The 12,904-nt window shown below is 43.1% G+C and overlaps 1 protein-coding gene across 1 annotated transcript; it reads left to right on the top strand.

The window, feature by feature from the left end:
• Positions 1-35: 35 nt before the first annotated feature.
• Positions 36-6,062, top strand: pola2 (polymerase (DNA directed), alpha 2). Its single transcript, XM_080036179.1, has 18 exons — positions 36-371; positions 768-892; positions 1,042-1,130; positions 1,221-1,278; positions 1,375-1,484; positions 1,945-2,144; positions 2,245-2,333; positions 2,900-3,052; positions 3,369-3,431; positions 3,609-3,660; positions 3,868-3,986; positions 4,111-4,149; positions 4,316-4,389; positions 4,513-4,621; positions 4,863-4,969; positions 5,169-5,225; positions 5,320-5,446; positions 5,547-6,062. The coding sequence occupies exons 1-18, from the start codon at positions 287-289 to the stop codon at positions 5,697-5,699; spliced, it is 1,809 nt and encodes a 602-aa protein (XP_079892305.1). The 5' UTR covers positions 36-286; the 3' UTR covers positions 5,700-6,062.
• The last annotated feature ends 6,842 nt before the right edge of the window (positions 6,063-12,904 follow it).

A 12,904-nucleotide genomic window follows, 5' to 3' on the forward strand; every position in this document is an offset into this window, starting at 1 on the left:
CATTGTTTTCGGATATGACGCACATTTCAACCGCCAACACAGAACGGACTTTTTCGCGGTAAAATGAAATGAGCGTCTGATGTTGATCAGATTTATTTCAAGTTTTCCTATCTACTGTCCAGCGTGTGTCTAATTATTGTGGTTTGTATGAAGACATTGCGTTGTTAAAACGATCCGGTCGTCGGCGTTGATATGAATCGAGAGCGAAGCTAACAAAAGCTACAAAAGTATCAACAAAACATTTCATACATTCATACGAAATCCTGATACCACCCAGCTTTTAACAATGGCCATGGTAACAGGAGAGAGCCTAAAATCAGAGCTGGAGATGTTCGACATACCTTGCCAAGATGACTCCGTTCTCGACAAGAGTAAGTAGCTTACCCCTACAAATTTTGGTTCGGTAGTATTAATTTTCCTGGAATTTATGTTTGCAGAAGTAGCTAGTGCCTTCACGCCAGCGGTCACCCGACTATTTTAACTGGGTGTAACGTCACGAGATTGTACTGGTACATTTTTGGAGTCATTTGTGATGTTTGGTATCATCTGCTACTAAATTACAACTGTTGTCTTCCACGGTGTACAAAGCACTAATGTATTGCTCATTCATGGTTATTTAAAAGGTGCTCAACTCAAAGTGATAATGCACACTATAAAAAAATACTTTTCACTGTAATGTCACATTCATGGTGACTTTTTATGCTGAATTTTTATGGCTCCCTTTTACTTTTTTTGTTTACCTGCTCTCTCCTTCCTCCCCTCCTCAGTGGTGGAGCAGTGCATCTGTAACAGGATACAGGCTGATGACATGGTGCTGGAGTGGGTGGCCTACAGCACCACTAAAAACGGACTTAAACTCACCACGGACACCCTGGAGCTATTCGAACACGAGGTAATGGGACAAGAATATTTTCAAAATTCTGAATATATATAATATACTGTATGTTCTGGAAATGTATGCTGTGAAGTGTCACATGTGTCACTGATAACGTCATCCGGGACACTAGTGTTGTGTTAACAGGGTGTCTGTTTTCTTTGCAGGTGTTAAACAAGAAGAATAAATCCAAACCAAGCTCCAGGAAAGAAGAAAGTCATAACAGAACCAGAGACATTCACTCGCTACAGGACTTGTATCCTTTCACACACTTCCTGAATTATTCTTTAGTCCGAGTTTTCTTTTAATGTCGATTGTGTTACAGTCCTTGACGATATTTGTTTAGAATCAAAGCTGAGGAAGAGGAGGAGAATCTGCTCGACGCCTACTGTACTCCTGCTAAGGTAACATGTCACTTTTGACTTTGGATAGTTTTTGTTCACGTTTACACTTTTTTTTTACACTTTGCAACTAAATTTAATTCTTGACTCTGTGTGTAGGGCTCTCAGAAGCGAGCATTGACCACTCCTGAACACCCTAATTCAAAACGAAGTGCAGCTCTGCTGACCAGTCCGGGCCTGCTGCTGTCCCCCGCCAGCTTTTCTCCCAGGTATTTTAACAGCTGAAATGAGATGCAATGTTATTTCACGATACAGAGTACTACCATCCTGTAATGCCTATTTATTCTTCAACTGTAGCCTATTTGTTTAAGTTTCTCGCCCAACACTTCATTTTACAAGATTACATTAAACTAATCACGATGAAGTCACCTTTTGTCAAATACTAATTTTTACCAAACAGAGCTTAAACACATCCCAATGTTACTCAATACAACCTATGTTCCAAACGAAGGAAACAAAATCCCTGCATGTACTTGACTGTACTTAAAGGAATACTTTTGTTTTTTTTTAATACCCCGCTACACGGTATTTCCGCCTTACACTCATTTGAAGTGAAGATACAGCATAAACTCAGGGTCGTGTGAGGACAAAAACAGAAACTGGACCAAAACCACTTGTTATAGAGGAGATTTGACTAAACTCCCCTTCTTTCTCATCTCTCCCTGTTAGTGCAACACCCTCGCAGAAGTACAGCCAACGAGGAGGGAGAGGGGAGGTGGCGGTCACATTCGGGGCCGTGCAGGGAACCCGCTGGGCAGGCAGGCAGGCTCCGGGCCACGGCGTCCAGCTGAAGCTGCTGGAAGGGCCTGAAGACTCCCTCCACTGCAGTTACAAGTACATGTTCCAGAGGCTGCGCGATGTGAGAAATGGTAAGGAAGAGCCTGCCTGTGATTTTCCCAACACTACTTGCAGTTAAGATCAAGATGCACTTTTAAGTTAAAAGCTCCTGTGTCTTCTTTTCCCCCTTAGTGTTGACAGAGAAGATGGAGGAGCTCGGCGAAGGCCTCCGGACTCACTTCAACATTGAAGAGTTCTCTACCGTCTCTCTGCCTGCCCAGGTACAGCAGTGTGTAGAAGCCTAAAACATGATTTCCAAATGTTTTGGACACATTATGGATATCGTTTAGTTCTAATTTCCTGTTTTGATATGGCAAAGTTTAATCCCGAAGTAGGAAGCCAATAGATTTACAAATCGTTCAAGAGTTTTATTTTGTGAAAAAATGTGAGAAGTGGTTACTGTTAAAAACTTTGTACATTTAGGGGGCGCCCTTAGCTCAGTTGGTAGGGCGCCTCCCCCCGGGCCGGGCCCAGCAGCAGGCCCGGGTTCGATTCCCACCCGTGGTCGTTCTCTGCATGTCACTCCCCTCTCTGCCCCATTTCACCTCTGTCTCTCTGCACTATCAATAAAGCATAAAAATGCCCAAAAAATATATTGGAAAAAAAAAATTTACATTTGAATTAGAATGAACTTAGATGCAGGTTAATGTTGATTAGTTACCTCCTAATGTATACTTGGAATAAACAAGGCTTCCCCATGCACTTCATAACTGTTATTTTAGCTGACTTATACAACATTCAATTAAATGTATGCAATCTGATGTGTTCATTATCTATACGCCTGTAGGACAGTATAACGGTGTTGGGTCAGGTTTGCTGTGACAGTAATGGCAAACTGAACGCGCAGTCTGTTCTGTTGGAGGCGGGACCAGAACAAGGGGGTCAGCAGGTGCCTGTCGACCTATCGGAGCTTAAAGAATACTCCCTGTTTCCCGGTCAGGTGAGCAGAAGGAATCTTGGCACATGAGGCTACAAAGCACATTGAATATGTGGAATGTCTCTGATGTTCCACTAAGTGTTATATTGCTGTATTAATGAATGGTGGTCCCTCCTTTTCCTGTGCACTGAGCTGTGTGTGCAGCAGGCAGGGCCACCAAGAGTAACAGAGTATGCCATGGACCCAGGCAGTAGACTCACCCAGTGTCTGACCGAGAACTCTGACAGCTGTTAGAACATTCTAACAAAAAGTTTTGAATGTTTGTCAGTACCTCGCTGAAAGCATTCCTCTGGTTTCCTTATCCGTTCTCTTTGCTCAGGTGGTGGTGATGGAGGGGATGAACACAACGGGGAGAAAGCTGATGGCTTCTAAACTCCATGAGGTCAGCTCCAAGTTAACAATGGTTGTTGTAATAAGATCCAACGCATGACAAAGAGTCCAAGATAAAATGATTAAAAAAATATCATATTTTCTTGTTTTTTTTGTTAATCCAAATGAAGCATGTCAGAATATCTCCAGTGCATCTATTTCATTTTTATATAATATTGTCTTTTTTTAGGGAGTGCCTCTACCTTTCTACACTTCTGAAGTGAAAATGGAGATGGATGAAGGTAGAAAAACAAATCTTTTTATTGTTTGTTGATTTTGTGTTTATCCTGTTTCTGACTAGTGAAGAAAAGAATAAATATGCATCCTTTTAAAGCTTTTAACTACAACAGCTGGAGTGACTGCACTTGGCTCGTGTAAAAGCTGGTTTTAGTGATTCGTCTTTAGCACGTTAATCACACACTCATTGGCCTTTCTCACGCGACATGCAGAGCCGGTGAATGTGCTGGTGGCGTGCGGGCCCTACACTCCCTCTGACAGCCTGACCTTCGACCCTCTGCTGGACCTTATCAACGTTATCGCCAGGGATCGTCCAGACGTCTGCCTGCTGGTAACTTCCACATCTATTAGTGCATATAGTGGCAAGAATTTAGTAGCTTTGCATGACTCCATTATTTATCCGTATTTATTTCTATTTCTTTTTAAGTTTTCTTATTCTCCCTTCTCCTCTCCAGCTGGGCCCGTTTGTGGATTCCAAACATGAGCAAATTGAGGTCAGTTTAATGGTGCACATGCTCAGTTTGGGCATCTGAAACATAATTTGAAGCTCCACATCATAAAATCATGAAAATGTGAATTCCTCCTTTTCGGTTTATACATTTCAAATCAAGTGAGTTGGTCATGAATATCTGACCATCTCTTACCTGTTTGCTCAAATAGAAAGGCCAGGTGACTGAGACGTTTGAGGCCATTTTCTGGAGATGTATTGAAAGCATCGTAGATGGCACCAAAAGGTAGGTTTCGTATAAACGTGACCTTTTTTTAAAGAGCAGTGTTTTTTTCTCATGGTGCCTTGTTAATGTGCCCTTATCAGAAACCTTTCCCATCATAAAGCCTACTGTGTCTCTTATGTCCAGTGTTGGCTGTCGCCTGGTGTTTGTGCCCTCCCAGAGAGATGTCCACCATCATTTTATCTACCCACAGCCTCCCTTCACCCTGCCCAACCTCAGCAAGGACCAAGCCCAGGTCAGACACACAGAGGATTGTGTATGTAAACTAAATGGACTGCTTGTTAGCAATCTTAAACTAGATAAAGATGTTCAAGTCTTTAAGTCTCAGAGCTTCTTTCATACTTGTTATCAACACGGGTTCAAGCAGTGTAACTATTAATTAAATATGTTTGTTTAGTCATTACTCAATGCACTTGTCATGGATCATTCATCACACATCATGGATCTAATGTAGTGTTTCTCTTGACGCTGCGCAGCGTGTCACCCTGGTCCCTGACCCCTGCACCCTGCTGATAGACGGTGTGGCCTTTGGCGTGACATCCACTGACATCCTGTTCCACATGGGCGCGGAGGAGATCAGCTGGTAGGGGAAGATATAATTTTTCACAAAATGTGCTAATGAATTGTATGTGCTAGTGTTCAAAACCAGTTTTGTTACATTATTGCCATAGACAAAACTCCTCAGCCAGTTAACTCCAACACCTGTTGCATAATATAGATTATCTTTTTCAATGACTGTGAGGAGTAATGTTGAAATTGAAAATAAATGTATTGTGTTGCAGTGGCACTGGATCGGACCGATTTTCCCGTATACTTAAACACATGCTGACCCAGAGGAGGTACGAGTCCTGGTAGCTCTATGTTCTATTAGCCGTTTTTTCTATTTTAAAGATACCCAACATCAATGACTTTGTGTTTTTTTTCTCCCTCCAGCTACTACCCGCTGTACCCGCCTGTAGAGGAAGTCAACCTGGATTACGAGAAGTTCCAGAGCTTTGGTCAGATGCCGCTCACCCCCGACGTGCTCATCATTCCCTCTGAGCTTCGCTACTTTGTAAAGGTACAGAACTCCTTTTTTCTGTCCACATCCCACAATCAAACAATAAGTTCTATTTACATATTGTCTTTTTAAAACCTTGTCCCCCACTTCAATCCCTCAGGACGTGGTTGGCTGCGTGTGCGTCAACCCTGGACGGTTGACCAAAGGCCAAGTGGGCGGGACTTACGGCAGGATGCTCATTCAGCGCAGTGCTACGCCAGAGGACGGGAAGAGAGCAAGCCCGTGTTTGGCTGCTCAGGTGGTGAAGGTCTAAAAGGAAATGAAAGACTGTGCTGTGGATATATTCAAAGGCAGCGCTGACTTAACCAAGACTGGTTTGTAAGCAGCTACTCTGCTGGTGTAAAATAGGTTTGTTTTTAAAAGATTTCTTGAATTGTTAAAACCATATTGTCCCTTGGTTCATTTGTATGTATATGACAAAAATGTTGAGCGTGTATTACACTGTGGTCGGTGCCATGAATGCGGTGAAATATCAGTCACTCAGATACAACAATAACAATGTATTTTCAAATAAATTATTATCACCCTTTGTACAATCATGGTATGTTTCTAATTTTCTTAATGGAGGAAAAAGAAACCCAGTGCTTTTGTAAATCAAATTGTAGTCCAAAAATAAAATGAATTTATTTTTAAAATAAGTTATTCCAGGTGATTTTTTTTTCTTTTGTTCCTTTTTGGATGGACATTATGAAACACTTAGCTATCTTTCTAATCATTTGTCAGAAAAAAACTGTCGGAACTGTTTCAACTAAATGAACTTGATACTAGGTTACTGAGTTAGGCTTTAGTCCTTTATCTAAGGTTTATGTAGTTTACACATTCAGTCATAGAAGTGGTCAAACTCATCCGAGTCACTATGCTGATCTGACTTTTGCGATCTGTCCTTTCCCACTTGAAAAATCTCCGCATTGTCACAGATTGCTGGAAAAGAAATAGAAGAGATGTGTCACAATCTGCAAGTTTCTTTTTGTATATTAAGTCAGCTCATCTCGTGATTGTACATAATTTAAGGGATTTTGTAGCTTACCTTTAGGTTTCTCATCAGCTTTTGGATCTTTCTCTCTGAAAATGTATATTTGATAAAACATTTGAGAGGCATATATCATACCTGCAAACTCGTCGCTTTTCGGCGAAAATCGCCGTTTAGAATCAAAATATATGACCCACGTGAATCGTATAGATCCGAAGAGTTTTTGTTTTTGGGAGGGGGGGGGGGCTAGCGGCAGCTGCCAGAGAAGTCAGCCAGCGCTTCCCAGACTGGACTGTGTGGGCGAGTTACCGTAGTGTGAGACAAGGGAATATCGTTATCTTGGCAATAAAACATCTTTGGTAGACGTCATGAGTATTGTCCAATCAGCGTTAAGATCGGGCACAAGCATCACTGCTGCCGCTGTGTGTTCAGACTTTAGAATTGGCTAAAAGTCTCAATCAAAGCCCTTTTGATAATAAAAAATTAGAGGCTTTGATTAAACACTGTCAATGCTTCAGAGGTTAATGTAACAGCCTACTGAAACAGAAACTATACGGAGGGACGCAGCTCACTGTATTTAGTCACGCTGTCCGTTTGCCGACATGGCTCTCTGTTAGACTCGAGACATAGAAAAAGATCGCGGAAGCCGTTCCCGTAGACAAAGTTAACGGGCAGGATATCCCCGACTGATTTCATCCATCAAACCACAGAGTTTTTTCTGAGCGGCGTCTCACTCGCTCACTGGGTCTCCCGGGTCCCGGTGATTTTCACCGTCACAGCGATCGACTCGCTGCTTTGCTGGGGCGGAGACTTTGTGTGAAGGCGATTTAACATCACGGTCGTAGACGAATGTTATAACTTTATGCTGCATAGTTTGCACTGCACTGTTGACCCACACAGGACTCTTAAGTGAAGCTGACAGTTTAATGAGCGCACATTGCAGAAATGAAGTGTCTGCAGTGCGCTCACAATCAGAGCCGACAGCCCCCCCGCCCCCCCAATTTATTTTTATTTTTATTTTTTAGTTTGTGTGTTTGATATTAACATCATATTATTATATCATACAAAAAAATAATACAATGTTTTGATCTAGATAGCCTAGTTAATAGCCCAATAATTTAATCAGTTCATCTGGGAGGTAATCCAAGTTTAACTGATCACGTCACGTTCACGTCCAGTGTGTATTGAGTTTATTTAAAAACATTTGGAAATGGGGCTCAGATGCCCATGCACTGTATAACCTATTTCAGCCTCATCTGTGGAAAAAAAGATAGCTGGACAACAGAGTTATTCTGCTTCATTCCTCTCACTGCATTTAAATGTATTCATTATATTACAGAGAAATATGTCCCATAAAAGAAAAAGAGCACCAAGCCCAAGCCAGAGGACCCTGCATAATATTTTATTTTAAATGAACATTTTAATGGAAAATCCAAGAAGCTTCTAATTCATCCGACCCAGTGTCTCCAAATTATTTGTTCACACAAAATTCCTCAGATTTAGCCTCTTAATTTCCCTCTCAAAGTGCACCAGATTCATGCATTTCACTTTAAAAAGTTAAAAAAAAATCTCCCGGGGGGGCATACCCCCGGACCCCCCTAGGAGGGTCAGGATCTCAGCTGGCTATTATTTTCACCCAGCTGGACATTGGAGGCAATAGTGGAGAACTCTGGTTGTGTGAATGATATTTAACAATAGCCAATCGTTTTGACAGCGAAAAACACCCGACCCCCCTAGAAGGGACGGGTGTTTGTCACCTTTTTCACCTCCTATGAGTTTGCAGGTCTGATATATACCTGGATAAGATGAAGCGTTTGCCATCAAGTGACATAAAAGCCGTTACTCACCCTTTCTTCTGTGCTCGTTCTTGAGGTGCAAGTAGATGCTCAATATCCTCATCGCTGAACCCATTGGAGTCATCTTCAGAGGATCCTGTTTTACTCCCCTCTTCCTCCTCCTCTTCCTCATCATCTTCACCTGCCTCCTCAGCAATATCGAATGTCTTTTTAGATCTGAAAACAACACAGAGTGGAGTTGCTGTCCTTTTGCGAGTAAGACCATTTAATTATTTTAACTTTTTCACAGGGTTTTCAAGGTCATGTAATTCCTTGAATTCTGGGGGGGAAAAGGTGTTTTTTTCCAGCCCTGGAAATGGTTTGGAATTAACTAACTATTTTGAATTTACACTGACAATCAGTAGTGTTTAAAAAATGTCCAACATCATGCTAAATGGTTAATTGAATTACCGCAAGAATGCCTGGGAAGTGTGCATTTAATTATAATGTATGGCTTTTGAACAACAAAAATAACTCATGGCCCTAGATCACTTAAACAGCCTCTTTATTGAGCCATATGCCTGCCAAACAGTGCTACCCAATTTAAGCTTAAATTATCGAAATTGGGTAAAATGTCATGATTTATTTTTTGGAAAATTCATTGGTAAAAATGTGGGTGTGGGAACCCCCTTTTAACTTTTACCTGTTGACCTGGGGTGAGATGATGCTGTCATCTGAGTCTCGTTCCTCCTGTGCTTGGCCTGTCTTCTTCTCTTCCTCCTCTTCATCAGACTGCCCATCACATCCGTCGCTCTCTTCTTCCTCCTGAGAAGATGTTGGACCCGGTTTACTGCTCTCACCGTCCTTCAACCCGTCTCCCTTTTCCTCTTCCTCCTCAGGTCCTGTCTCCTCCTCTTCTCCCTCTGTTGTATTCATTCCATCAGAAGCCTCATCCTTGTCCTCCACATCTCTCTCCTCTCCATTTCCCTGGCCGTCCTTTTCTACAGCGTAACCGTCATCTCCTCCATCTGCCAGATGTTTCCCCTGCTCCTTCTCTCCCACACTGCTTTCTTCAGAGCTCCTACTACTTTCTTCCTTCTCTTCTTCATCATCTTCACCTCCATTTTCAGTCTTTCCTGCTTCCTCCTCCTCCCTTTGGGACCTGGATTCCTCCCCACAGCTCTCTGATTTGTCTTCAGGGTTTCCATCCTCTGCTTTTTCTTCGCTCCTGGAGTCCTCTCTCCCGCGCCCCACCTCCTCACCGGCGGCGGACCCACTCTTTTCTTTGTGACTATCTTCCGAGTTCACCCCCTCACTCCCGCTCCTTTCTTTCACTGCTTTCTCAGCCCTCGGTGATCCGACAGCAAGTCCTCCACTACAACTACTAGTTCTTCTACTACTCTTCCTCCTCCTACTACTATGACTACTAGTGCTGGTTCTGCCTCCCTCTGACGAGCCGTCACTTTCTGAGCTTTTGGCCGCTGCAGTGACTGCAGCAGCAATGACGATGGCACTGGAAGACCTGACAGAGAAATGGATGAAACATAATAGCCTCGTTTGAGAAGGAGCCGTCTTGCTCAGACCTGCACAATTATGACGTGCGTCTTGCTGAGCGCACAGCATTTCCACTTCCAGAAAATATTTCAAACAACATTAAATGTTTAAATAAATATGCAAATTTGGCTAAAGCAGTGAAGACATGATATTGAAGCAAAATAGAAAAAAATCTCAAAATGTAATCGTGCTTAAAAACTAGGTTTTTGCCCTACGTGTCTTAAATTAAGTGCATCATGTCTTTCTGCATGCTGTTGCCATTGTTATTTTCACTTGTCAAGAATAGGACTTACTCCTGAGAGCTGCTTCTGTCTCTGTCTGAGGAGGTGAGCTGTGATCTTGCACTCTTCTCCCTCCTCTTCCTCTTCTCTCTGTTGGCATGACTGGACTCCCTGCTGCTCTCACTCTCTGTGTGGCCGCTGGACAGACGGACTGGGCACAGTATGTACACACATACACACAAACATTACAACCTGTGTTAGGTAGGCCTCACAATGAGTGAGGTTGCAGTAACCTATTGACTTTCAAAATCTTATCAATTCACTCTTGAGTCCAAGTTTGACAAAAATCCCTCAATACATTCTTAAAATATTGTGCTCCCGATATTTGAGGTCTTAGGGGGCTTGACATTTGACCTAAAAAAAATGTATCAGTTTATCCTCACTTCACCTAAGTGTGAGGCTGTGCCAAATTTTGCAAAACATCCCTCAACGCGTTCTTGAGATATCGCATTCACAAGAATCACCTGGACGGACAGATGACAGTTTGTAGCCTATGTACTGTACCTACTGACGGACAGACAACCTAAAGAAATAATGCCTCTGGCCTTCAGCTATCGCCGACACAGAGGCATAATTAATGTTTACATCTTCTTTTCCCACCTGGTTTGACGTCCAGCTCCTGGGACAGGGGACTGCTCCTGCTTTCACCTCCACTCTCTCCCTTTGAGATCAGTGATCCGCCCTTCTCTGCCTCCTCCTCCACCACAACCTGGGTCTCATCTGTGAAGAGCTGACCCCACAGTGCCTCAGAGCCTGCGGGGATTCCAGCAGCACCAGCGGCCCAGGACAAGGGGTAGTCGGGCTGTGGGGAAGCCCAAACCAATGGGTTCTGCCTGGGCCATGAGGGTTGATGGTGAGTGGGGGTGGAGGAGGGGAGGTGGAACGGGTGAGGATGTTGGAAGATGGGAGGGGGAGGGAAAGAGTGCTGGGCGTAAGAGAAACCCTGAGGTTGATGGGCTGCTCTGATGGGGAACCCGGCCATCTGGGAACTAGGCTTGGTCAGCCAGGAAGTCTGATCGTAGGGGAGATGAAGGGAGACATCTTGGTTGTTGTCCAACTGGGTGGTTTGGCTGTAGGGCTTTTGAGGTGCAGCCGCGTTTGGTAGCTTTGCAGCAGGGCCTGCGAACAAAGATATATGCTTGAATCTGGTAGGGGTGGCCGCAAATAATCCACTATTTGATCATTCTATCAAAGGAACTAGATTGCACTGCCAATCTCAGTAGAATAGGCAACATGTGGCTATACGGGGTCGCTGAATGTCTCGTTTTACATGGCATTGATTGGTCTCTCCCAACAAATCGTGATACATTGCTTATCGTGATATAAATATCAGCCTATTCCAATAAGATTTTTCCAATTCAGTGTGTTGAACATTCTTATAAAGTAAATTGGTTACATTGATCAAATTCCTAGACTTTCCACTCTGGAACACACCATTTAAATGAAAATTATAGCTGATAATTTCTCAACATCAGCGAGTCGGGGGACAAACCTTGTCGATCTGCCGAGACCTTTGTCTCTCGTTCTTCTGCGTTCTGTAGACACGACCTCAAATACTCCTCCATCCTCTGTTTAAAAAACAGCCTTCTTTCACTGATACAGCTGAATGGCATGCAGTGAAAGTTTGAACAGAAATGCCTTTTACGTGTATGATGATAAGTTTATGTTTTTGATGAATGCAGAGCGTGAATTACTTATACCTTCTTCTTAGCGGTCTGTGTCTTCTCCTTGAGTTGCTGCTTCCAGCGGGGGGAGCTCTCATCCAGGTACCTTTCATACTCTGTCTGGAGGGGTCATAGGTCAACAAGAAGGTTGAGCACCAGGCCTTCATGGAGGCAAGAGTAAAATACAGACAAAACTTTTTTGAGTTTTTCTTAAAATCGCCAGACAGTCTTTCTTTCCTAAACAACTTCCTAAATTCTTCCAGTGCATTTCCCATATATGAGTGTGTTGTTTTTTGTGTGTGTGTGTGTGTACCCGAATGGTCTTCATAGCAGCAGTGAGGGTCAACATCCCTCTTAATGTGTCCTGGGCTTCCTCAAACTGCTGCAGCAGCTGCCTGTTGTGTTTTTGGGCTGTAAGCTCTCTCTCTGTCAGCTCCTGCCAGCGCTGCTGCAGCTGCATCGTCCTGCTGCAGGGAACACACACACAAACACAGTGTCAGATATTAAAAACATTTACTCAAACATACACACACACACACACACGCAAAGTTAAAGCATCTTGTTGCCTTTTTGTCTGTGCACTTACAGATGTTGGTTGGTTGAAAAGTCAGCTTTAAAAAGCATTGGCCCGTTGACACTGTGAGAGAAAGACAGTGAATCTTAATACAGAATCACATTAAGGCATGACAGAGACACATGTCTCTGCCTTCAAACACAACGTCCTGAGTGGACAGCACTGGACTTTCCAGCTGACATTGGACAATTTTCTTGTTAATTCAGAAAACTTTACCAAGACTATGCCCTGGTCTCCCCCCCTACTAGTACCACATTTTACAAATCCCTCTTGAATTCCGATTGAATTAAGATAATTTTTGTTAGGAATGATAATTGTTGTATCTACTGAATGCATTTTTAAAAAGAAAAATGTTAACTTTCCCTACCTTCAGCAGCATTAAAGGATCTTACCTCTTAGACTGTATGTGCTCCCTTTGATTTGTGAAAGTGTTTCTTTTAGAGCCGGTCAGATGCCCAAGAGACAGTAAATTCTCCTTCGCTGCGGCCATGACTGCAAGCTTTGAGTGTTTGCAGAGATTATCAGGGATTAAGGTCTGTGCTTTAGGGGGGAGGGACCAGATACATGCTACTGGCATGTCACATTGGCATGTGTGTTAATGCAGTAGCTCAGCAATACAGGTAACCAAGTCATTGAAACG

Source organism: Ammodytes marinus (genome assembly GCF_949987685.1).
Source record: "Ammodytes marinus genome assembly, chromosome: 10".
Classification (NCBI taxonomy): Eukaryota; Metazoa; Chordata; class Actinopteri; order Uranoscopiformes; family Ammodytidae; genus Ammodytes; species Ammodytes marinus.